The sequence below is a fragment of the Protomyctophum bolini genome, assembly GCF_963924005.1.
Source record: "Protomyctophum bolini genome assembly, chromosome: 13".
In the NCBI taxonomy this organism is placed as follows: domain Eukaryota; kingdom Metazoa; phylum Chordata; class Actinopteri; order Myctophiformes; family Myctophidae; genus Protomyctophum; species Protomyctophum bolini.
In genome coordinates, this window is record NC_137874.1 from 20584417 (window position 1) to 20611042 (window position 26626).

The 26626-nt window shown below is 41.9% G+C and overlaps 1 protein-coding gene across 4 annotated transcripts in view; it reads left to right on the forward strand.

Moving 5' to 3' along the window:
- LOC308326950 (glutamate receptor ionotropic, kainate 1-like) overlaps positions 1-23434 on the forward strand; it is a 49520-nt gene extending 26086 nt beyond the window's left edge. The window contains exons 7-18 of one of the 4 annotated variants that reach the window (XM_080780042.1): positions 673-816; positions 3422-3529; positions 3742-3786; positions 7900-8016; positions 8167-8241; positions 9063-9266; positions 11113-11336; positions 12463-12581; positions 15426-15643; positions 17582-17804; positions 19292-19542; positions 22916-23434. In XM_080780042.1, coding sequence (XP_080636168.1) covers positions 673-816; positions 3422-3529; positions 3742-3786; positions 7900-8016; positions 8167-8241; positions 9063-9266; positions 11113-11336; positions 12463-12581; positions 15426-15643; positions 17582-17804; positions 19292-19542; positions 22916-23068 — 1881 coding nt within the window. In that variant the 3' untranslated portion in view covers positions 23069-23434. The remainder of the gene's footprint in view (positions 1-672; positions 817-3421; positions 3530-3741; positions 3787-7899; positions 8017-8166; positions 8242-9062; positions 9267-11112; positions 11337-12462; positions 12582-15425; positions 15644-17581; positions 17805-19291; positions 19543-22915) is intronic. The other 3 variants (XM_080780044.1, XM_080780043.1, XM_080780045.1) reach the window with 3 other exon arrangements.
- The last annotated feature ends 3192 nt before the right edge of the window (positions 23435-26626 follow it).

Sequence of the window (26626 nt, forward strand, 5' to 3'; positions counted from 1 at the left end):
AATGAATGGAATCACTACTTCTTGTTTCTCAATCACAGAACATAGACAAAGATGATCATAATCGATCACAGAGCACAGGCTCGACAGACAGATTAAGATGATCAATAATATCTTGACTTGACTTATATCATAATTATTATTTATTTGTTTAACCTTTATTTAACCAGTAAAACACACATTGAGACTCTTTTGCAAGTGGGAACTGGCCAAGCGGCAGAAACATAATTACACTTCAAAGCTACATCGTACATGTCAAGTTATACAACAGCCAATAATAAATCTATGACAATTACCTCCAGAAAGCTATACAATATATACAACAATTGTCCTAAATGGTACACTAACAATAACCAGGTTCAAGACATTTTGCACACAAATAAACAAAGTACATGGACGGGAACCAAAAAAACAATAAATATATGGGCATATGCGAAGGTTAGTACACATCCGAAGTTCCGAACATGTGCAGGTGTTGGACTGTACATTTAAGATGATCCTTTTGAAACTCCTTTTGAAGTCTGGCTTGACTAAATATAAAGGGCACATCAATTTGACTTAATACCTCCTGGTTGTGATTATCATGCCTTCATATTTGTGTGTTCAGTGAAACACGTACAGTAGTTGTTGATAAAAACCCCTCACTTTACAGTATCACTGTTGCTCCTCCAACAGACGGATGCAGCCTTGATGTACGACGCTGTGTACATGGTGGCTGTCGCTGCTCAGCGGGCCACCCAGATGACCGTGGGCTCTCTACAGTGTCACCGCCACAAACCCTGGCGCTTTGGACCACGCTTCATGAACCTTTTTAAAGAGGTTGGTGTCCATGGCATGATTGTAGGGATCTCCCCAACATTGATATTAAATATATCTTATGTAAGCGATGAGGTGTCCGATATTTAAGGGATAATATCTGGCTAGGTGGTCGTTGTCGGGAGATAATTCACAGACCGGGAGTTTAACCACTTCGCCTCTGTGTTTAAACTCCCTGAAGGTTATCACAATGGCTACCTAACATAAATTAATACATTGACCCAAAACACAACAAAAAAGTATTCCATAAGTTCACGCTGGCTGCGTCTGGCCAGCTGCAGGGCTGCAGCACTGTCGGAAAACAAGGAAGTCAGTTGATCAAATATAATCCATTTTCGGGTCCTGCTTCGTCTATTTCTCGCTCAAATGTTTTCAAAAGATTTTTTGAGAGCAATGTTTAGCTGTAAATGACATTGTGTGTCACTAGTGTGTGTGTTTACATGGCTGTCATGTTGGAAACAGCAGTAAATCAAGCGGGGCGCAGCCGCGCAGCTGGTGCTCAGAGGGTTTGATTAGGCAGCGGTCTGTTATATAGCGGAGCGGTCATTATCAACACATAACTCACCGCTGAATTCAGCGATTGACCAATCAGAATCAAGCATTCAACCAAGCCATGTAATAATGGAAAATAACAGAGTAACTGAGTCCCATTATTATTTTCCTATTTCAGGACTCGTCATAGGGCATTGTCATGACCATGTTTTCTTCTTTTTTGGCTGAACTTTTGGGCCAATCCTATAGACACAAATGACTGACTGATGACTGTTGAGGTTACAGAATTGGTGGGCCGGTTGGCCTAACAACGAACTATAGCCAATTTCAGAGCAATCATACCTCAATGGCTATGGGATAAAATAACAGAATTTTGGCAAGATATAGGCCACGCCCAATCATCATTCATTTCATACAGCTAGTTTAAATGGTTGTTAACAATATTTAGCATTGACTTTGATTGGCTCTGCAAGAGATTTGAACCAGAAAACAAAACTGTCAAATACATCTTGAGTGTACAGGGTTTGATGAGGTCAGATCAACATATGTAATGAATTCTGTATTGGCCATATATTCAGCGTGTCACGAGGCAGGTTTTCATAAGTAAACTAAATCAAAGGTTTGCCCAACAAAATGTGGCTGCATTCTGCTGCACTGTCCTAATGGCTGGGCTGACTGGCTGAGTAGACACACATAAGAAATGAGGCCTATGATGCATGAACGTTTCATCCCCTCACCCATATTTCCAGCTTTCCTTCATACTATTTAGAACCCGAACGGTACCCGGTCGGGCATCGGTCACGTTGCAACGCGTTGCGTTGGGAGCATGTAGATCAGCTATCTTTGAAAATATTTGAAAAAGACACATGGACTACATAATTGCCATTACAATGTCAAATATTGGCTGATATATTGTGAAACCGATACATCTGTCCTGCTCTAATCGTATTTATAAGCAGCTGTAATACTATATGTATTTATAAGCAGCGGTAATACTATATGTCTAACCTGACATTTACTTTGAACATGTTTTGAACTTTCAATGAGAGACGGGAGAACGGTTTTGAAATGTTCCTCCCTTTCACACTTATATTGATATTACATTCCATACTGTAATGGAAATTCACCCGTAAAGCTATCCAAACTCGGTGCAAAATATACGCAAATAGACATAGATAGGCCTAGACAAATAGACATTTCAATAGAAAATAAATAATGCATGACAGACACATACGTTCCGCGGGTCTAACATGAACGTAAAATGAAGCCTGTCAGTCCTTGAATTGTACATCGCCATCTTTCTAGATCCGTTTGGGCCCAGCTAGCCATTGGCTGGCCCAGACAACGAGGCGGGACTTCCCCCCTTCTTCTCCTTTGGTTTTTATTTTGACTCGAGTGGGTGGGGAATCCCGATCATAGACTGTAATGGTAGCCACGCCCCTCAGAACATACGCGACTTTATGGTAATTCTTTTAATAAATGGGACCATAATTTTCCAAAAATAATATTATGACATTAAAAATGAGACTTTAAACTAGTGACTGGAAGCAGAAAGTATTCATGACCATGTTTATTAAGGTAATACAGTCTAGGTGAAGTTGGGCCCAAATACATGGACTTCTATGGGGCTATGGGGTTTTTTGGGCCCAATGACAGCGCCACAACAGGCCATTATATGAACTTTCAGGAAATCCCGATTTCCTTAGTAGCTTCACAAAATATCTGTCTGACTGCTCCCCTGGTGTGTATACAGTGTGGGAGGGGGGGGGGGGGTGAGACGGGCAGCAAGGCGAGCAAATGAAACGTTTATTGGCTTTCCATCACTTGTCATGTTTCATCTATAATGACATGCCCAAAATAGGGATTGCTTTTTAGTTGATTATTTTATATTACAAAGTATCAACCACCAATATTTCTTCTAATGAATTCAGTTGGTTCGTTCGATTAACTGTTGCACCCCTCAAACCATCAATTTGGACTTTCCCTCAACCTGTTCTCCTCCTCCTCTCACTTCAACTTTGTCCAAAGTAGCCGTTAGTCTCCACTCTCCAGTGAATGAAGTGGAATGAAGACAGACCTTCAAACTCTCCCCTGCATCTCTGTCCCTCCCCCGCAGGCCCAGTGGGACGGACTGACGGGACGCATCATTCTTAATAAGACAGATGGCCTGAGGAGGGACTTTAATTTGGACATCATCAGCCTCATGGAGGAAGGCACCGCCAGGGTGAGCACGAGAACCCGGAGCAGCCAATTACACGCTCTCATGCTGCTACTGCCCATACGTCTGATGCTGTGTGTGTGTGTGTGTGTGTGTGTGTGTGTGTGTGTGTGTGTGTGTGTGTGATTACTCCATTGATTTATTGTTTTTACTTTAAGTTATTTTTCCAACTGCATTATGTTCTGCTTTCTATATCATTCTCTTTGCATCCTCCATAGCGTTTGGTGGAGGCCGGAAGTCAACGCTATAAAAGGTGGATCAAGGTTGGTGCACGAGTGCCCGTGCTGTATCTCCTCTAAGCCTTCCCTTCCTCTCCAGTGGGGGACCAGTCCATTGTATATGCTGTGCGGCTCTTTTACCCCTCGCCCTGTCAGCCCTGTTTCTCTTCACTGGTTTTGTTTACAGCAGTGCCACGTATTTAACATCGATGTCCACCTGCGTTTGCTGGGGTTGAAAAAGGTGTTGTTCTGGAACTTGTCAATTTGTCAGTCCCCCCAGCATGGGGGGGAGGCTGTGTCAAAGGAATTAAATGATTATTTTCATTAATTTGGTTCTAGGAGATGTTACAGTTCATGTCCAAATAATTGGTTGCTTGTTCCTTGTCATTTATGCTGTTTTATCATGGCTTGTCAGTCAGTATACCACTCGCCAAAGCAATTTCCTGTGAACCTTTCTTTTATGAGTTCTGTCAACCCAGCAACAGGCAGAGAGAGAGACAGACAGACAGACAGCCAGCCAGCCAGCCATTGTCCGGGCACAGGAGTGTGATTTATAGAGTAATTGTAATTCCGTTCAATATGTCTTAGCCCTCGGAGAGGGAATTCTTCTACGTGGAAATGCGCCATGCATAAAATGCTTGGCTTTTATGGTCCTGATAAGTGAATTATTAAATCGTGGCAGCCATGCTAGTTCTTGGGCAGTGGTGTGTTAAATACACTCTGGAGGATGCTGGCAGAAGCTCAACTTAATGAAAGTAGTTGGGAAGAAATGAAGGATCTTTCCCCGTTTACTTTAGATTTGTTCCTTTTCTTTTAGGAGATTACACATTGTGCACTTGCTGATTTTCTTGTCTTTCCTGAGTTATATTCCTCCACCACTGTAGCAGTTTTTTATCTATCTAATTTAGTTTTTGGTTGGTACATGTACATCGTATCTTGGGAGTCTAATAGAGACATCGTTTTACAAGTGGCTTGTCTCTCAACCACCACTGGGCCGAGTGGCCAACACTCAAATGTTCAGAATAGTCGTGCAGCAGTCAAACGATGGTTTTGAGAGCGTCATAGTTGGGTTCGGCAGAATTCTTATACCAGGCTGAAAAGGAAATGTGTTGTTTGTTTATCTCTCCAGTGTCAGTCAGTCATTCGTGTATATCCATCCGTGCCTCTGCGGTGGCTGGTGGGTGGAATCAGTATACTAATATACACACACAACTTTTCGCATTTGCAGTTTTGCTCATTTCTATTATCAAGTTATGGCAGAAAATAAGTGTACGTGTATATCAGTGTTTTTCTCTTTCAATGTTTTTATTGGATTTTCTCAATTGACATACTATTAGAAGACGTACTTAAAACAAAAACAAAACAAAAAAGACAAAAGACAGTGTTTTTACCTCTCTCTCTTGGGATCTGCTTTGACAGGCCCGATAAATTGACGGCTGCTGTATTGATCCATGGCTTAGTGAGTGTAAAACCTAATGACTCTGTTTGGCTTGTTTTTGTGGTCGTCTATAACATGAGACCCTGATTTTATAAGCATTGTTGGGCCAGTTTAGAATATGAATAGCTTCAAAATGACCAAAGGCAAATGCATTAGATGTTTCAGTACATGGAGGAACTTTAACAGAGTATATTTATTTTTACCGCTTTTCTATATATTATTACAAAACAACAAAAGAATGTAACTCAATGTTAACTTTCCTCAGTCCCTTGTTCTCTTATCTGCAGTTGCAAGAAATGGGGCTGATTTATGGTGTGGTATAGGGCTGGCCCTTTAGATATGTACCAGTAAACGGGGCAGAAGATATGGATAACTTTTATCTGGTGTGTACTGTACGTAAGCACATTTTATTTCTGACTGACTTTGGGTGAATTGAATTAGATAAGAAGCTTCAGAGCTGTGAATCATACTATGTCTTTTATTGGGAAATCACTCGTAGTCCTCCTCTGAAAATAAAACACTTTAAAGTTGCCGTCCCTATTTTGGGCATGTCATGTTCAGAATGTCTCAAACATTTAAAAACTTTCAAAAGTACCAAATGCACATTTGACGAAAATAAGTGAACATTCTGTGAAAATAGCAGTAGATTTGGTGTATAGAGGGGAAAAAACAACGGGACTGAGGATGGACTCCTGTACAGTACAGTACAGTATATAGGGTTTAAGAAGTGGTTAAGTAGGTTCTGTGGATATACGTAGCAATACCTTCCATTGAGCTTGCTGAGCTCAACGCTCAAGCTGACAGCAGGGGATATAATTCTACTCTGTGCACAACCAGGTTGTTAGGTTAATTTTAAGTGTGTGGATAGGGAATGGAGATCTTTAATGGCTGAGGGTATTCCACATTGTGGTGGCAGCAAATTACAATGCATTTTGTTTGAGACGAATCTAGGGGGAACAACTGGAACCAGGTCAGAGGAGCTCCCTCTGGTGTTATGCCGATGGGCATCTCTCACTCTAGACTCGAGTACTTAGACAGGTGGAAGATAGATTAGAATACACAGCAACTTGCTGTATTCTATCTTCCTGGGTTTCTGGGTTGGACGTTTAGTAGCAGTTAGTTTGTTTTGAGAGGTGTGAAGTTTTGTTTTTAGTGACATGGGGGTGTTAGTGAACCATGAAGTCCAAGCATATAACAAATGTTTCTCAGGGGACTCGTTTGGAGCTTTTCAGTAAGGAGATTCTGCTTCCAGGGTCCACGTTTCTGCATTTGGTCCTTCCGATCTACTCCTGTGACAAGGATGCTCTAGTCTAGAAAGCTCTTCAACCACAGTAAAGGAAGCCTGAGTAGTTGAATAGAGGAAGGGAGCTCTGGTCGTGGTCCTTGAACTGAATACAGGTGCTCGTTGGCGAGGTATAATCATGGAAATAAAGATCCAAGGCACTCTTTCCAGTGAAGTGAAAAAAGCGTTTATTGTAAGCTTCAAGGCATGGCAATTAAAGAACATTACACAAAAGGGAGGACCAACACGTTTCGGCAATCAGCCTTCGTCAGGGTCCCATCAAAGCCTGAGTAGTAGTGTAAATCACATTTACACTTTTACTGTGTACTTTAATGCTATTCATGATGATCTTTAATGTGCTGCTAATGGTCTTACTGTAAAACTGTCTGCTGGGCCTTCACTGCTGTGGTTGTTAATCAATGAGGGGATTTGAAAGGGTCAGAATGCACCTGTCTGTCTGTGTTTGTCTAAGCGCTAAAACTGTCTAAAACTTGGAGAGGAGTCTGAGGAGATTCATAATTACGAATGGGAGGGGCCTATTTTTACAAACAATGACACAAATCACGAACGGAATGTCCAATCCACCCCAATTATTAATCACATGTCGAGGGTGGCTTAATCAACAGACATTTTTTTTAACATTTTCATCCAAAACATTTAAATGTTTGTTGCAAAAAACATGATCTTTGGGGAATAAATGGTGGTGGAGACAATAATATGATCAGAAAGGTTCCAGTTTTCAGATAGTCATCAAACTATTACAATGTAGATTATGTCTCACTGAAAGCAAGGTCCTGTTCCGGATTACACAGCAATACATAAACTGACAAGAAGTAATTCTGTCTTAAAGTAAAAGGACCAATCCATATTTCTGTTAAATAATTAGGTTGTACTTGTACAGACAATGGGTTTCATAACTTAGAATGCATTCAATTAATTGATTAATAATGCATAGAGCAGCAACAATATTTTGTCTAGAATACACTGCAAAGAGAGTTATGAGAAACTTCACTCAAAACCATAACAATGAAATGTTAGGGAACAGAACAGCCTGTTACAGTGATTGATGCGCAGTCTTTGGAGTGAGCCAAATCTTCAAAGAAATGCTACCATGGTTCTTTAAAATTTATATTCCTTCATCCTTCCTTCTCTGTGGATTTACCCTGTGGATCGTACTGCAGCGATTGTTCCGTTTTCAGCTTCCTAGTGTGATTTTTTTTTTTAAACAAATACAGATTCCATAGCTCTGAATCGCCACACTAATTCAATAAACTTCCTGGTAGGATTTAAAGCCAGCAGTGCTTACTGTTCTTGAGGACCAGGGTTTGTGAGATACCACTTCACTTTTCGCAATCCTTCTGATTGAGAGCATCAGATAGATGCCTTTTTCTCTTTCAAAAAACATGTACTGATCTCTGATCTTTGTTTCCTTCACCAGATAGCTGTGTGGAACTCGTACACTGGACTGAACCTGACACAGTATTCTCGTGACCAGAACAACAACAACGTGACAGACTCTCTGGCCAACAGGACTCTGATTGTCACCACCATACTGGTGAGATGGGCAGAAGAGGCTTATGAGTATAGTCATATAGTGCTCATAGGGTTCATCAGAGCAAAAACAAAGTGCAATATTAGTGTAGTGGAATATAAGTATGAATTATAAAAATGTAAGTACAGTACTTGAGTAAATTTACTTTGTTAGTTTCCACTAGTAGTTGTTCCCAAACCTGACCTTCAGAGACAGGAGTCAGCACGAATGACAAGAGCACTGCACCAGGTGAATGTAATTAACTTCCTGGTAGATTAGAAAACCAGCAGGACTAGAGGTCCCTGATATAAAAGGGCGAGCAGTTGTAGCTCAATTGTGTGTTTAGTGTATTCAGGTTTTCATGGCAACCCAACACTACACCACATGATTTCACTAATTAGTTCTGCTGTCTCTGGTTTTTAATTAAATCACCTGATGCGGTAGAATAAAAAACCAGAATCCAATTCAACATCTTGGCACATACAGTAATTGAATGCCACTGCTCAAGGGTGTGTGAAGAAGCCAGCTAGATATGGAGAGTGGAAGAAGAGAATTATTATATTTGGGGATTTACACATTGCACAACGTGGTATTTTTTGCCCTAAGTACCATACCGGCATCATTGCCTATTCACAGCTTTGTAGTCTATAGACCATTTTCCGGTAATTGCCTTTGTTTTAAAACTTTACTTTATTCAGGTGAGTCCGCACCTGAATAATTGAGTCAATGTTGGCTAAACATAATTTTGCAGAAAATAAGTCAAAGTTGTAAATCAATCTATTCAAATCTACCATGGTTTTAAATGTGTTAATCACAACACAAAATTAAATGGATCTGCTATTTTCGGCGTGACACTTTCACCCAATGAAGTACAGTATAACAGCTCTTTAAAACGTTACTGGGAGAATTCTAAGCAGCTCCTCTGCATCTAATGAGGGTAAATGCAGTATGTGTGTGAAAATGAGAGACATGGGAAAATAAGCAATAAGATACATAGCAAATGAATGTACCAAAATACAATACAATCTTAGTTTGTGTCTTCCTTTGGTTTTATTTCCCGTGCTATACAGGAAAACCCGTATGTGATGCATAGGAAGTCAGACAAGGAGCTGGAGGGTAATGAGCGCTTCGAGGGCTACTGTCTGGACCTGCTGAAAGAGCTCTCCAACATCTTAGGATTCACATACAAGGTCAAACTGGTGACTGATGGAAAATATGGAGCACAGAATGACAAGGGAGAGTGGAATGGAATGGTACGGGAGCTCATCGACCATGTGAGTTGAACCAGAATAAGTTACTAACGCATAGCAATGTTTTGCCCGCACGCACGCACGCACGCGCACACGCACACGCACACACACACACACCACACACACAGCAGTGCTGTTTGTTATTATTAACAGCAGCTATCAGGAACCCCTTGGACACTGAGTAAATATAATTGCCTACCTGATGGAATAGAAAGGTAGCAATTGTCTGGGTCCCCATGCAGGACCTGAGTGGAAAGTCAACGATCTAGACTAGACTAACCTCTTTTTCTCTATTTCTCTCTGAAAGCTACAGGTGTTCTGAAATGACTGGGAGTAAAGAAATAAGCATCCCAGCTCTCATTAGGATAAACTCATCAGGCAATTTGGGGCATTGGGTAATGTGGTCAAGATTTGCTTAGTTTATTGTATCTTGTTCTAACAGCAGCAAGTCAACATAAGTATTGCTGCTCTAGACATGAAACTGTACATACTGTACTGCAACAGCACATGACTTTTGGTGAAATAGAAAAAGCAGTCGCACATATTCTTGATTTCTGTGTTTCAATATTTTTATTAAACAGAAAAAGACATACAATACATGAACTTATAGCACATGGACACAACATACGACACAGGGGTTTTTTCCCCCTTTTTTTTCTCTATTAAACACACATTCTTGATTTCTGATGTGTGTGGGGTGGTTCTCTTACTGTATGTTTAATGTTGATTCTACAATCTACAGTATATACTACAGTTGGCAGCACCAAGGAGAATATAGGGAGAATGTGTCTTAGAATGTGGGGCCAACTTTGACTAGCTTTTCATTATCGAGTAATTCAAAAGATAACAGACGAGACGAATAGACTGACTTAGGTGCTCTTTACACGAGGATGGTGTTCATAAAAAACGGCAAAATAAAGTATCGTTTGCTGCTGTCATTTAGACGAGAACCGTGTTCACAGGAGGTGAAAACGCAACGAAGTGAAACCACCTCCCAGAGTGGAAATCTTTTAGAACGCCGTTTCCTATGGTCTCCATATAAACAGGCAAAACGGTGGATCCGCAAAACTTGTGACATCATGGCTTACGTCAGCTCTGGTCGGCTCGCCCCGTGTCCTACGTTTTTACATGGTGTCATAGGCATGCGTCAGTTGCTAGGGGAAACGAACAACAACAACCATGTCGGATAGTCCGGTTTGCTGGAGGTGTGATGAGGACGCGACGTTTGTTTACTTTCTGTGTAGAAGAAGAACGGAAGTAGTTCTGCGCATGCGTGACTTATGTCTATGGTTTATATAAGCGCTGCGTCACACGGACCCCACAAGGACACGCGCCACCTAGCGACCTGGCATATATATGCATGCACTTTGTAGAGTGTTCATTCAAGTGTGCGTTCTCATGTAAATGGTCCACGGGACTTTGACGTGTTATATGGAGATGGTCGCCGTCTAAAAGAGGCCTCAGAGACTATAGGTTTTCATAGACCTGGGACTGAATTTGAACTCGCACCAAAATATTGTCTGAGGAAAAAGAGAAAAGACATAGCTACTGGAAGTAAATAAAATGTGACTAAAGGTTAATTTGTGTAGGTTGGATGACAGAAACTAAAATAAACAATGGCAGATAATCCCAAACAGTCTTATTTTTCAGGGAGCATTCCGACAGTGCCCGGTCTCACTGTGTAAGACGTGAAAAGACAAAAAGTGTTGGCACGTCTTAAAGGCTCAGTAGCAGTCGGGATGATTGCCTAAAGTTGTGCTGCACCCCATAGCTCTGCACCAACAACCCACAACAAAGCACAGAAAAGAACCAAACTCAGGATGGTGATTCCTACATGATTCCTATACCTCCCCTCACTCTCTCCCTCCAGATCGCAGACCTCGCCGTGGCTCCTTTGACCATCACCTACGTCAGGGAGAAATCGATCGACTTCTCCAAGCCCTTTATGACCCTCGGCATCAGTATCTTGTACCGTAAACCCAACGGCACTAATCCGGGCGTCTTCTCCTTCCTTAATCCCCTGTCTCCTGACATCTGGATGTATGTGCTCCTGGCCTGCACTGGGGTCAGCTGTGTGCTGTTTGTCATTGCCAGGTAAGAGGATATAGGATGGATTAATGGTGGGGGGCATCTGTACAGATGAAAGACTGTGTGTGATGTGAAGGATGGCAGTCGAGGGTTATGGGATATGAAATTGTGCTTCTGGTCAGCCTTGTCACCAGGACAATAGTATGGAAGCCCATTTCCGCCCGTGAGGAAATATTGTGCAATTCTGATGATGTACTTTATCTCATAGTTTCATATTCTGCAAATATCACATTAAACCTAATAGAACAGTGCCTGACCTCATTTATCTCCATATATGAAGATCACAACACTGACCTCATCAAAGCCCTGTCCGGAGCCCGGGCAGAGGCTTTTGTGCTGGTTCCGGACAACTGGCTATCCGACGGACTTGAGACCGGGCACTGCACTCCCGGCGGCGGTGTGGAACGCATGTGTCAAATTTGATGTCGGTGGGGCGAACGAGTGGGGGGGGGGGTCTCTCAATCAGGCCTTTGTATTTGTATTCAGTGTTGGTAGAAGTACCAGTACAGAGAATCACAAAACAACATAAATCCGAGTGGCCAAGTCAAACGCAGCATGTGAATGAGAATTATCTGACATGAATCACTGACTAAATAGAGAACAACTGGCAGGTCCCTGTCACCTGAACAGTAACAGGCAGAGAATAGCTGAACCTTGTCCCTCCCTGTATATTGCATTCTGATGCATCCTGATTATAATCATATGGGAACAAAAGAAAATCGCTGTCTACGGTGCCAGTTGGCTTTGATTGTTTACGGTGCCAGTTGGTTTTGATGTTGGTGGTTATCTCAGGTAGGGGTCTGTGTACGAAGTGGCTTTCTGTCAGGAGTTAGCTGAAGGGGGAATAGCATGTAGACATACATAGAACAGTGCTCCACGAGGAGCTCAGGACTTGATTAATTTGAAATGGTTGAAACATGGCTAAATCCAGCTCCTGCCCAACCTCTCTCTCTCTCTATGTATGTACCGGTATATGCATTAAGTCCCCTTTCTGAAGATTAGCAAAGCAGTGCACCATGTATTGTCATTTTCATTCATCCAGGCATTGTACTCACCCCAGTCTTCTTTTCTCTCTGTCTCTCCCTTTCTCTCTCTCTCCTTTTCTTCTGTCATTGTTTTTGTCTTCCTTCAGGTTCACTCCATACGAGTGGTATAACCCACACCCGTGCAACCCGTCTTCAACTCTCGTACAGAACAATTTCACCTTACTCAATAGTTTCTGGTTTGGCGTTGGAGCTCTCATGCAACAAGGTATATAGGTCACAGGTCATGGGCCACTCATCCCACAGGCTGCAAAGGCCACTGGGCCCCTACTGTAGGGGACCATGTATTGAACTCTCTGCACAGCAGTAGGCATTACCCATACTCTAAAACCTGGAGAGAGCCTTGTGTCATCAATATTCAGCCCCCATTTTCTATAAACACCCTATCTAAGTGTACATCATAAACTTTGTTTATTATTAATAATGTATTATTATTATTAATAATAATAATAATAATAATAATACATTATTAATAATAAACAGACTACTTTGTTAAGATAAATATGGTTTGTTAGCTCCCTACCAACAGCATGTGTTTTGACTACAGCCAGCTGCCCATTCTTGAATTGCACATATTTCCGTCTGTGTCTTTATCGTCTTTCTCACCACCTCTTGATTTATCTTAACAGGCTCTAACAGGTTTTATGGTAGCCTTTATGTATGGGCTGGGTGTATGCCTGGTTTGTGTGCACTGGCGTGCATGTGTGTGTGCGCGTGCGTGGGTGGGTGTGTAGTACTGTATGTCTATAGCTTGTGCATGTCTGTGTCTGATACAGTATGTGTATGTATGGAAATGTGCATGCACACCTAGCTCTCTGTGCATTTATGAGTAGAGTGGCCTTGAGCGTTCTGTGGGATGCCATGTCCGACGGTAACCGCTTTGGATACATGGCAGCTATACCAACCTAGCCTACCAACCTTTACAACTAAAAGCACAGTTAAGTCCAATTCATGCTTTGCCGCACAACAAAAAAACAATACTTATGGCTCGTACACACTGCACGATATTTGCTCTGATTATGCTGTCGGGGACCATTTTTGGCGCTCGCCGACAACTTTAAAACTCCTACAGTGTGTAGGGGCCATTACGCCTACTACACCTTGTGGGGCATAGGCTGTCAACAAGCAATCTCTTGGGCTGTTCTATCCAGCTGGCTCCAGGTCATCTTCAGGGTCTTGATGTCAGCCTCCATGTCCCATCTTCGTCTCCCAACAAACACCTGGTGCAGAGACAAAACTGTGCAGGACAAAAACATGCTTGCCAAAATAAGATACAATGCTAGCCAAAACATTATGCTCGCCAAAACGATGGTAGCCAAAAACTAATTATGTGCATCAACATTTGTTTCAGTTAATATATAATATTTGTCAAGCAACATTGTTGTGCGATGAAGGATGAATTCAGCATGAAGCATTTGTCTCCTAGCCCAAAAAAGAAAAAGTGGGTACAAATGTTCCAGAAACGGTAACCCTAAATGTAGTTACGTGTGGTACGTATCCTTTTCATTATACTTTCATGTTTCAAACGTATCTCTGTCCCAGAGAAGACAAGGAAAAAGGATTCTCACTGTGTGTGTTTTGCAATTTTACCATTGACTTAACAGGCATGTGGTGTTCCCACTGTTTTCCTGTGCCATCTGTATTCTTGTTTCTCTGTGTATCCTCATTTGTGTCTGTTTGAAGAATGGGAAATAGCTATGTCATGTTCAAATCAAACATGCATTGCATGCATTTGCATTGCCATTCCCTCTCATCATTGTGGACAGTCACACAAAGGAGTACAGAGAAAATAAATATAAAAAGAGATGTGCAATTTATCATCCAGGGAGGATCTGGGTGGAACATCTCATTGAGAAGAGAGGTGCAGCGGTGTGAATCTATGCTATTAAGATGAACTATTTGAGCTGAAGTGCCTGACTCACACAATGTTTTTTTTAACAAACACACCACATGCATACACGCGCGTGCCCTCCCAGACACACACACACACACACACACACACACACACACACACACGCATGCTCACTCGCTCTTACTCTTGCTCTACTACTGACTGAGATACTTCGCTCATTACCATTCTAGCTGCACCATTCTCACTCAGACAGACCTCTCTAGTTCAAAATCACCTCTGCACAGAGATGGAGACAAACACAGAGGGTAGTATAGGTACAGTATGGAATCCAAAGAACCTATTGCATTCTTTAAAAGAGCACGAAAATAACGCTTGGTTGGTTTTCACCAACCAAAAGCCAACCAAAGTGTTGCTGTTGCGCAGCCACACACACACACACACACACACACACACACACACACACACACACACACACACACACACACACACACACACACACACACACACACACACACACACACACACACAAACTGTATGATTTCGGGTGTGTCAGTACAGTACAGTACAGCCACACGGTAATCTGAGTTCCCAGAAGTCTGTCATTTCTCGACCGTTTCGGACGAAGGGTGGCTCGCCGGAACCGGGCCGGCCCCCTGTGCGCCTTCCTGGGGGTCTGGATGTTCCGGGGACCCCCCAGGGACCCCCGAGGGATCCCCACACGGTAACACTCATTTCTCAACCGTTTCCGGCACGGGCATCTTGTCGGAACCGGTCCAGCACCCTGGGCTTATTCCTGTGGGTCTGGAAGTTCCCCAGGGACCCCCACACACCTTCACATCTTTTAATTATTATCATTACAAACTAATAAATGCACCCATGCTTGCATTACATCACAATTCTTGATCTATAGATTTTTGTTGCACTAGTAGAGAATTTGCACCAACTACATGAATGTCTTCATGTATGTACATGAATTCACGCATGGAATCACTACTTCAGCTTTCTTGATCACAGAGCACAGACAGATGATGACTGACAATATTTATATATAGCCAGGTAGGTAGCTACACAACATTGCATTGTGGCGGCACCATCCACCCATCTTCATCTAGCTCTTGTCACCATTCCTGTATTTCTTGTAGTTTTCCAGGTCTCAGTCTCAGTGTGGATATAACATGGTGTGCCCGCCACTCTGTCCAGGCTCGGAGCTAATGCCTAAGGCTCTGTCCACACGCATACTTGGTGGGGTCTGGTGGTTCTTCACACTAATCGTCATCTCTTCCTACACGGCCAACCTGGCCGCCTTCCTGACCGTGGAGCGCATGGACGCTCCCATCGACTCGGCCGACGACCTGGCCAAGCAGACCAGGATCGAATATGGTTCCGTGAAGGATGGCTCCACTATGACCTTCTTCAAGGTAGCTCCCCTGCTTTCATCTACTGTAGTATCTTGTGATCAAGTATAATTATCGTGATAAACTGCCTACCCCTCAATCAGCCGGGGTGCCTGATGGAGGGGAAAGGAACTGGTCGGAATAACGTGTTCCTTCATGTCCCCCCTGTCAGGTGAAAAGATCAGCTTGGACTCCTCATGCATAGAAGGGAGCAGAGGAAGTGTAGCGCCCAGGACTACATTAGATAATTGACACTGGGTGAAAAAATGGGTTGCAAAATCGAGGGATAAAAATGATAGGGAAAAAAAAGCTAAGTATATCGTGATCAAATATTACATAGCCTTTCACTTTTCATTAATGGGTAAAAATTGTATGGGACATTTAATGGAAAGTGTTCTGTTTAATACAGTACAAAGACATTAAAAATCACAAAATCACATGCTTTTGAGGGACACCGACAATTTATTTTATTTTAGTGCTCGTTTGGGAAAATGTTTCAACATACTGTATTAGCCAGATGTCCAATATGGGCCCTTAAGGACGTGTTTTAATTAAATTGTCTCCAAGAGACCTTGAGGTGTATCTATAACAGGCTTGTCTTATGCATATTGTAAAGCCTCTTTCAAATCAAAGGGACTTACAGAAGTAGCTGCTCACGCTCCATCACTATTACATTACTCACAACCTGCAAAGACTTGAGCAAGACTTGTCAAGGACAGGAGATATCTCTGAGCCAGGAACTCAACCTCAGACCATTCTGCTATGTGTGCGAGTTCTCTGTTATACGCTTGTATAATTAAACAGCAGTTTGAGTTTTTCTGAATGCAAATTAGACTCAAAATTCACTACAGGGCTGGGCAATATACAACATATTTATGTTTACATTTTCCAAAGTGCACACTTGTGGAAAAATGTAAAAGCTAACCTTTGCATGGAGGAATAAAACATTGTGCTGCTACTGGCACACAGACTTCATAAGGGTGACTAAACCAGGAAGCATGTCAAAAAACAACAACCAACAAATAAGCATGCTGACACCCACCTGAGAGTGTTCCGTCGGAATGCTCTGAGGCAGTTAGTGTTAGAATAGTGCTCGACTGGATGGGCTAGAGGGAGTGGGAACGCTTGTTTTGTTTCACTCAACTGAATAAAGATTGGTTTTACATGCATGACTTAAATATTTTTAAAATAATATTCAAGTTTTTCACAGACTCTCCCCCCCCCCCCCCCCCTATATCTATTTTAGTTTTTTTTATGAAAAGTCATGAAGCACAAGATCCCCCGCAATACCAACGAAAACCTGGATCTGACGGAACTGTTGCACACAGAGCTGAAGAATGAACTGAATTGCAAGGGGATCAGAGATCAGAAAGTCAACGATAAACTATTTATTTGTGTATCCACCCTCCACATTTTCCTTTTTTTGCCCAGCACTAATTCCCTACCAAATCACAGGGATGCCTCTCTGTGGCACATTTGAGTTCACAATCCAGCCTGTTCATCTGTGTGAAAAGCGACTTGGCAACATGCTATTTTAAGTTTGTTTGCTTTTCATCACTGTTGTCTTCAGATTGAAATCTTGCATCTGAGCTACCACCACTTCTACCAAACCTACTGGGCTCCCTTATCAAACACTTGACTGCACCAGTTGGCATGCTCAGAGAGAGAGAGAGAGAGTTGTAGAGTGCTACAGTAATTGGCATTGAGAGAACTGTGCACTAGTGTCTAGAGACAGAGACTCATGGGCGTCTGAGTAAGAAGGATTGAGATGGATAGTGACCTTGCCGTCACACCTATATGGTCTCAGATGTGGGACTTTCTAAACGTATCCATGTCTGCATCACCATAGCCAATGGCGTTAGCCGCCCCCTCCACCAAGCGCTCTGGTGGCCCGGCAGCTGCAATACACGCAAGTCACCAGAGAGAAAATTATGCTTTGCCTCTCTTGTGTCTCTCCACCAGAAATCAAAGATCTCCACCTATGAAAAGATGTGGGCATTCATGAGCAGCAGGACCACAGCCCTGGTGAAGAACAACCGAGAAGGCATAACACGCGTCCTGACCACGGACTACGCCATGCTGATGGAGTCCACTAGCATAGAGTACATCAGCCAGAGGAACTGTAACCTCACACAGATAGGAGGCCTCATTGACTCCAAGGGCTACGGGGTGGGAACCCCCATAGGTGAGGAGAGCTGAGAACATGTAGACATGTGTACATGTGCTCTACAAGCATGGGCAACCTAGAGGTGTGCATAGTTGGGCTGCACAATTAATGAACTTTGACATCAGCTTTCATTATTATCTTAAGTTGTCTGGGAAACGTAAAGGACCACTTCACCACTTTTCAACCAATCTTGTATAATTGGTCCTCACTAATGTTCATGATAAAATAGCATAATTGTTTTCTACTTTGTCTGTGTGTCATAGGAGGGCTGTGGGCAGTTCAGAAACCAGTCCACCAGTGACATCATTGTTTTTTTAAACAAGATGACAAATAAGAGATTTTTATTTTCTCGAGAACGATGGCTTCCATTTTCGCATTGCAACTTTTCAGGAATAGAAAGCCTGCAGTTTCTATTAGCTTGGATTCTCCATCGATGATGTCACTGTTGCTGAACTGCCCACAGCCCTCCTATGAGACACAGACTGAGTAGAAAAAAATTGTGCTCTTTCATCATGATCATTAGTGAGGATATGAAGATGGGTTGAAAAGTGGTGAAGTGGTCCTTTGATGCAATGGTTTGAGACAAGCTTTGACCTTCTACCATATACGTCAGATGTTGTGTTAGCAATCCCATGCTTTATTATGTTTTTTTGGACTTGTGCTATGATTTGACGATAATAGGGTATTGAGTCTTTGCAGACAGAGTGGTACATGCTGTATACCCAACCAGACAGATCGACTGCCTCATTACAAAAGTTACACATTCACTTTGTGTCTCAATTTGTGTCTCAGCTAATGCTGATCCTGGAATAGCCAATCTACAAGCTTGTGTTAACTTGCAACTGTTTTACTTTGTGCATAAATTAAGCATGAGGTACTCAGTCACCATCGTTCTTGCTGGCCTGTGGAGATGATCAGATAATTTGTTATTGTTCATCCAATCCTTATAATCATTGTGTGTGCAATGCATGTCCTATGAAACTGTGCTTTCCTTTTCTTTCTTCTTTAACCTTTATTTATTCAGGGAAGTAATTTGAGAGCAAGCTCTCTTTTCCAATAACTCACTGATTAGTAATTACAGTAAACATAACATACAATATAAACACAAATACATTACTGGATAAGAAACAATTGAGTGAACAAGTACAGCTAGATCTCAGATGGATCCTTATAAGTTTGCTCGTTGGAGTCAATTCTTATAGTTCAAGGCACTAAAGTTTTTAAAACCTTTAGGCTGACATCTACGTAAAGTTTTAAAAACCTACATAGGTGTTTCAGCATGAACCTTCATCACGGTGCTCACACCCTTAAACACAATTTGATGGGGTCCCCCAGGGGTCTATAGGCCTACTTGGTCACTTCCTTTTGTCAGCTATGTTCATTCACCAAATGTTCACATCATTTCACCTATTATGACATGCCCAGAATAGGGATGCGAGGGTTCATGTGGTTAACTCATCTTGTCAAGCACCAAATGACACTATTTAATTTCCACCTCTCCTCAGGTTCCCCATACAGGGATAAGATAACCATTGCCATCCTTCAGCTGCAGGAGGAGGGAAAGCTGCACATGATGAAAGAGAAATGGTGGAGGGGGAACGGCTGTCCGGAGGAGGACAACAAGGAGGCCAGCGCCCTGGGCGTTGAGAACATCGGCGGCATATTCATCGTCCTCGCAGCTGGCTTGGTTTTTTCGGTCTTCGTGGCCATCGGGGAGTTCATCTACAAGGCTCGTAGGAATGCTGACATTGAGGAGGTGAGTGAGACTGAGGGTCTACTACTGAGTAGCAGGTTTTTACCCCCCACCCCCCAGAAGACGTACTGTAAGTGGTTTGATTGCGCAAGCATACACCTGCATGTGTACAGTACACACTCGCTTTTTATGATGAAACGTCAGAGGAAGACGATGTGATTAAGCTGTGGAGACGGGGCACACTAACTGCGTTGGGTTTCATTAGGTTTGTGACTACGACAAGGCTTCTGTATCACAGTGTGGTTGTTTTAAAACAGGATGGGGTTCATTTTGAGATATCTTTATTATCCTTCAATCCTTTATTAACCTTTATTCAACACAATAAAAAGATAATAAACTACTATAACAGTCAAGATATTTGACATTCAATATGACAGATATCTGATGCATTTCCTCATCAATATGCTTCTTCTTTCCATATTTTCTTTCTACCAAAAATTAATTACGCTTTAGTATTTGATCATTCACAAGGTGACACCAAATAATTGTATGTCATGCTCATCATTGCATCATGCCTGCATGCACACACCTGACATTTTTTATGATTGCCTGCTGTTCAATAACTTCTTCTTTGTGGTTATCTAGCTGGGTGGATATTTGTGTTAGTGCTAGTGTATTGATAGTCGTTTAGAGATTGAGTGTGGCTCGTGGCACGTGGCTTTGCTTACATATATCTGATTTGACGTGCATTGTTCTCCCCCCCCCCTCTGTTGTCTTGATGTTTGTGTTGTGCATGCTGGCTTCAGGCCTTTTGTTTCTTTTACGGGGTGCAGTCCCGTCAGTTCCGGCGTCATGGCTCCACATCCTCCTCAGGCACCTCCTTATCCACTGATCTGGAGAATGGCAGGCTACTTGACGACATAGAGTAGCCATGGCAACATACACAGGCAGACATGCTAGAATATAGGTTTGTAAGACCAACACCTGTAACCAGATCTCTCTCACCCTTCCTCTCTCTCCTTTCTTCACCCCTGCTGTTACAAGTAAAAATACATCCGCAGCGGCATTTCCCTTGAGCCAATCCCAAATACGTATCACCTTAACCCCTTCAGCCCTAGGCCTATATACATTCCTTTGTGCAGTAACAGCCGACCTACAAGCTCACATCACGGTGGGTTGTGAGCTTATAGATCTGACAGGTTGAACGTGGATAAACTCCTTTTTATTTCATCTGTATCCTGTCATAATCTGACCTGTTATGTGGCTGCATTCAATCACTTTGCAGATTACTTTTCTTGTAATCTGTTACACCAGATTGGGAGTCTTCAGACCGTCTTTGAAAGCCTGTTTTACATTCAAACGCTCAATTTTAATTACAAAGTCATTGATTTAATATTTGGCTAAATCTTTGGACAGGATTAAAATGTTCTTTTCATGTACTTCTTCTCATGGGTCAAACATTTTTCATTTGAATGGTGCTCATTGTGAACTGCAACTTTCTCAGTTTATGAATCCATACATTTGCAAATCACTCTAGATTGAAAACTGTCATGCTTCATAACAGACAACTCTTTCATCCATTCACTTATTTTGCATGGCGCTGTGCACTTTACTTGATGCCTGGCAAAGACTTAACCACTTGGCCCCTATATACTGTACCTTGTCATAGAATGAACAGCGAGAAAGGAAAATCAAACATCTACTGTACAAGCTAAGCTTGCAGATTTAGAAAGATTTAGAACTTTTGTCAAACTTTTATCTACCTTGATCACATTTTTTTAAACTCCAGAGTTGCTGGAATTCCGGGATCAATGGCATGTCACATTGATTGAACACCCAATGTTTATGAAATAAAAGCATCCTAATCTTCTGTCCCCCTGTCAACACAAGGGCCTTGGAATCTCGATAATTTTTCACCCCTTTTTGGCAGCACTGGGCAAAGGCAACGTTAACAGACAACATGATGGATGGAGTCAGTGAGCGATACAGACTCTCAGGGTCTTCAGTGGCCGCCCCATGGCTTGAACTTGTCATCAGGCAATGAAACACATCTTAAGTGGTAGCCATTGTGAAAGCCCCCCTTCATGCTTTTACTCTGCACCTATCTTGCATTAGTACTATTGCGAGAATAATAATAATTTCATAGATGTGGTACACTATTAGCATATTGTAACACAAAACGATAGTTTCTGCCCAGTCCATCAATGAGCAATCCAACATTGTTTTGTGTCTTTGAATATTTAAAGCCGCAATCCATAACGTTTTTTGTGAACAAAACATAATTTTAGACCAATCTGTATGGTAGAGTATGTTAATACAATATAACTAACAACCGTGGTCTGCCTGCCCTTCTATTGGGATTTTTTCCCCCACTTGTTATAGAGGTGTGGGACCCCGGTCAATGAAGTATTTAGGCTTCTGGACTTCGGATCGGATCGGATGACAATAATAATTTGTGCTATGGATAACTATGTGCATTTCTATTGGTCTGGTGCCAAAGTAATGCCTGTTCTCTTTGGATCAACCAATTTTTTTAATCCATTTACAATTTTTACAATTTTGCAATTGCGATAATCTAATAAATGTTGACATACGTTTCTTTTTTCACTTTGTGTAATTCCCTCCAGAAAGGTAAAATATTAAACAAACATGGTGATGTGAATCGAATACCTTGCTTACTGTAAATCGCTCTACATTAAGAGCATCTCCAAATGCCTAAATTGAAAATTGTAAATGAAAATTGTAAAACTATGCATTATTCTGGTAAATCAAATTTATCGTAAGTAATGTATGACTTCATCATATTTGGCATTCATTTTGGACATTGGGCTGCAGATATTTTCCATTGTCTCCTGTCTGTGTAATTGGATTTGAAAGCACAAGACACAGTATACAACTATTTTACATGAACATGCATGATTTAAATTTCAACACCTTATTTGCATTCATGGTGTCTGCCAAGTGCCAAGACCAGTAAAGTGCACAGACGTCCCCTGGCATCAAGCAGCAGAAGAGCTCTTCGAAGCCACTGTTACGTTTTATAGCAGAAATATGTTAACTGACCTTAATGTAGGTCTGGAGCATATTAGCTCCTGCGCTTTAAATATTTTATAATCCTGTATTGAAAGGGATTTAATCCTTTTAAAACTCACCCAGGCCAAAGTGTCGCTATGGCTCAACATTCATGGCACCAGTAAAGAATCAAGAGGTTCCACAAGTCTGTGGCTGTGCTAACAGCAGCAGTACAATATACATCAACAAAATAATACATATATTACTGGACTGTAATACATTCAAATAAAATATTAATATAAGAATAATAAATAATAAAAAAAGCCTTTGTGGCCTTGAGGTTCAAGGCCAGTGCAGGGACTCAATGGACAGTTGTATTAGTAGTGGTTAAGCAGCATGCCTTCATTGTTATTCTCTTTGGTAGTGTGTGTCTTTTAGCACCATCATGGAGGACTTGGGTATCTCCCTGCAGTGTCACAAAACCACAAGGAAAAGGTCGCGACCTGCCAGCAGGGCAGCATCGGTGTGTATCTTCTGTCAACCCAAACCTACTGCAAAGAAAGAGACTGTGGCGTAGTCCTCGGGAGAATGGTTCGAGTTTGAGTCCAATCCTTGTGTGCTTAAATAAATAGACTCTTGGGAATGTGATCAAAGACTCTTAATGGAGAACTTGCTTTTTTGCAGATTCTGTTTGTGAGCTACTTCATCTAAGTTTTGTCATTTCCGCTAAATGACCCTTTCCTGAATGTATTTGTGTGGAAAATACATTAAGCATAAGCATTGCAGATGTGGTTTACAATGTCCTGGCCTTGTATCAACATCAATTATGAAATGTAAATGTTGTGTCCAGGTTGTGTCTGAATGAAATCTTATTCAGCTTATGAATTAAACATGAATGAATACTTATTCAGATGAACTGCTCATGTTCCCTTACAGTATGATTGTCCTGAATAGGATCTACATACTTTGTAGATGCTCCTACTGGTATGGCTTTATTACCACTATAACAATTTTCAGTAAAAATGTTCTTTTGCATTTGTCATACTGTGATTTATTTTGTGCTGCTGTAGTTTTGTTGTTGTTCGTGGTGATGGCAGAGGTGTGTGTGTGTGTGTGTGTGTGTGTGTGTGTGTGCCATAAAAATGCCATATCGGTATCGAATTGGTCACGAAATAATCTGATTATTTTCACCAATATTGATGTTGCAATAATAATGTGACCATCAGTGGCTTTGTACTCTCATAGCAAGAGCAGTCTGCCTGTCTCTGTCTCTTTAAGAGCGTCAGCTGTTTGGGGGGCTTGCTTACCATCTACTTTCACCAGCAATTTATTGTCCCCACCAGGCCGAAGGCATGGGGAGTGAGTATGTTTTGCACGTCCGTCCGTGTGTGTGTGTGTGTGTCCGTCCGTCCAGCTGTGTACAGCAAACCCCTGGCACCGTTAACCCGGTCGATGCAAGATGAACCTCCGCCCCAAATTCTCCAGAACGGCCTGTTATAGCGCCACCAGGAGGCCGACTTTTGAAAAACATTTTTCTTTATTACTCCTCCAGATTCTGTCCGAAAATCCCGCAAATTGTTACACACTATCTCTATAGTCATGTGTTCAAGACGGATTTGTCCGATATTTCATATTCCATCCGAATTGGCTAACATTGGCTTTCAAAGTTTGCAGGATTGGCCCATTTTGAACAAAAAGCCTCAAATCATGAACACAGCGTGCAATTTGCAAAACCCATTTTTGGAACTAAATGCCTCAAATCATCCAATTGCCATCCAAGGCATAAGAAGAAATGGGACCTTTTCACATTGGCCTATTATAGCACCACCAGGAGGCCACAACCTGATCTGCCCTGGTGGTGATCTGTGCCCCGAGGGGCACTTTATCTAGTTATTATTTTTTTATTCAATGATTAGTTCAATATAAATATAATAATGTAATATATCGGAAACCGTATTGGCCGATATGACCGTGCAAATAATCGGAGATCGGATATCGGTCTATCATTTCAATATTGTGTATCTCGTGTACGTGCATGATGTGTGTCTTGTAACATCAGAGGGACCAGAACAGAGAACATGACAACCTCAGGATTGTCTGTAACATGACTGATGTGCTGTATACCACATAATTATATTAATCAGATGTATTATCTATAGTTGGAAAAAAAAATCATTCAGATACCAGATAGTTCAGAACAGGACTCGGGTAAAACAGCAGCCACTATGGTATCACTCTGAAATAGGGAATCTTAAACTCAACTCAGCTCACCTGTCCAAGGTTTAATCTCTTGAGTTGGTTGCTAATTGGTCAGCTGCCGTATAACCTCTATAGGGAAGATGGCGAGTGTAATCCCTTCCCTTTGTTACTGTGCTGAGGAACAGAAACGGCACACTACACTTCAGTACACAACGATCACAATCCCTGGACCGACCACAGGTAACCACAACGGATGATGATTATGTATTTGCCAAGCCTTGCAGGCAGCCATGGCAGTGAGTGAGGAATATACACGTATTAATGCAGAGCTCTACTGAGAACTATCACTGAATCACTTTAAACCCTGTTTGGAAATTGAAATTCGACTCTATGGAGTGTGACACTTTGCAGAATCTAAGTAACTGTCAGCAACAATCGCAGGCGGGCACACTCACTTCAAAATCCTGCAGAGATAAATGCTTTGCAATGATGAGTTTTCCCCTCTTCTGATATCCACTACCGTACCGTATGTGTCTGAATTTATCGGTCATTAAAGAAGAGGCCGTTCTGGGTCCTTGGGTCTATTTCTGTGAAAATAATTTAAACAAATGACAAGAATGTAAACATAGATAGCTAAATAGATAGCTAAATAGATAGCTATAAGTGAAGAGCAATTTCCGCAATTACCATTTCCGCAATTTCCATTTCCGCAATTTCTTTACTTACTTTACTTATACTTTACATTATTGGTTTATTTGGTATATTAATGAACATTACTACAAATGTAGCGTAAATACACTGGATTTAGCAGAGATGCTATATTTTCTATCCGAACACTAATGAACACTAATTATAACAAAACTGACACAATACATGAGAGAACAGCATTCAAAAACATAGTAGGCCTACATTTATTTTCTTTTTTGTTGAGATTAACAGTTTTGGACATACAAGGTTTTCTCTCTCTCTCTCTCTCTCTCTCTCTCTCTCTCTCTCTCTCTCTCTCTCTCTCTCTCTCTCTCTCTCACACACACACACCCTCTAATGCTGTCCCCAGTCCTTTAATCAGTTCTTCTCCTTGCCACCCACTCTCAACAGTATGTTATCCTTCTTTCACCCTTTCCCTCATCTGGCCTCTCCGCTGGGCTCCCATCTGTAGGCAGCCCCTGTGGTCTCTCAGTGAGGCAACAGCATGGAGCATCTGGCATATGTCAGACATTGGAAGACACACAGACAGGAAGAGGGCAGCGTAATTAAACGATAATAAATAATTGCTCCTGATAATTATTTTACTCGACTACAAAACAAAAGTGGAAAAATAATATCAAAACCGTAAGGGCAGCTACAGTATATGCTTGCTCACTCAATGTTAAGTCTCTCTGGGTAGCGAAGGGCATCGGTTGAATGACTACAGTATAGGACAAAGGAGGAAGGAAGAGGACAAAGGAATAATCAGGACAAAACATGGTTCCTGTAAAATAATAATAATAATGAATTTTATTTGTATTGCACTTTCCATTCACAAGGAATCCCATAATTATAATCAATCATTGAAGGTTAAAAACAGGGTTATCAAAAAACAGTGCAAAGCGACAACAGTTCAACACGAAAAAGCCTTCGGAAACAGCAAGGTTTTCAGGCCTGTTTTAAAACATTCCACAGTCTGCGGCACTCTCAAGTCCATGGGGAGCCTGTTGCATTGGCGTGGTGCTGCCGAGCAAAAGGCCCGGTCCCCCATGGTGCGCAGATTGGTGTCAGGAACCTGGAGCAGGAATTAATTTGCAGATCTGAGGGTGTGGGTGGAGGTTAGTTTCTGTAGGTAGGGAGGGGCCTGTCCGTTTATGCAGTTGTATGTGATCAGCAGGACCTTGTAGTCGATCCTGGCTGTAACGCCGTGTAACGGGGAGCCAGTGCAGTGTGAAGAGGATGGGTGTTA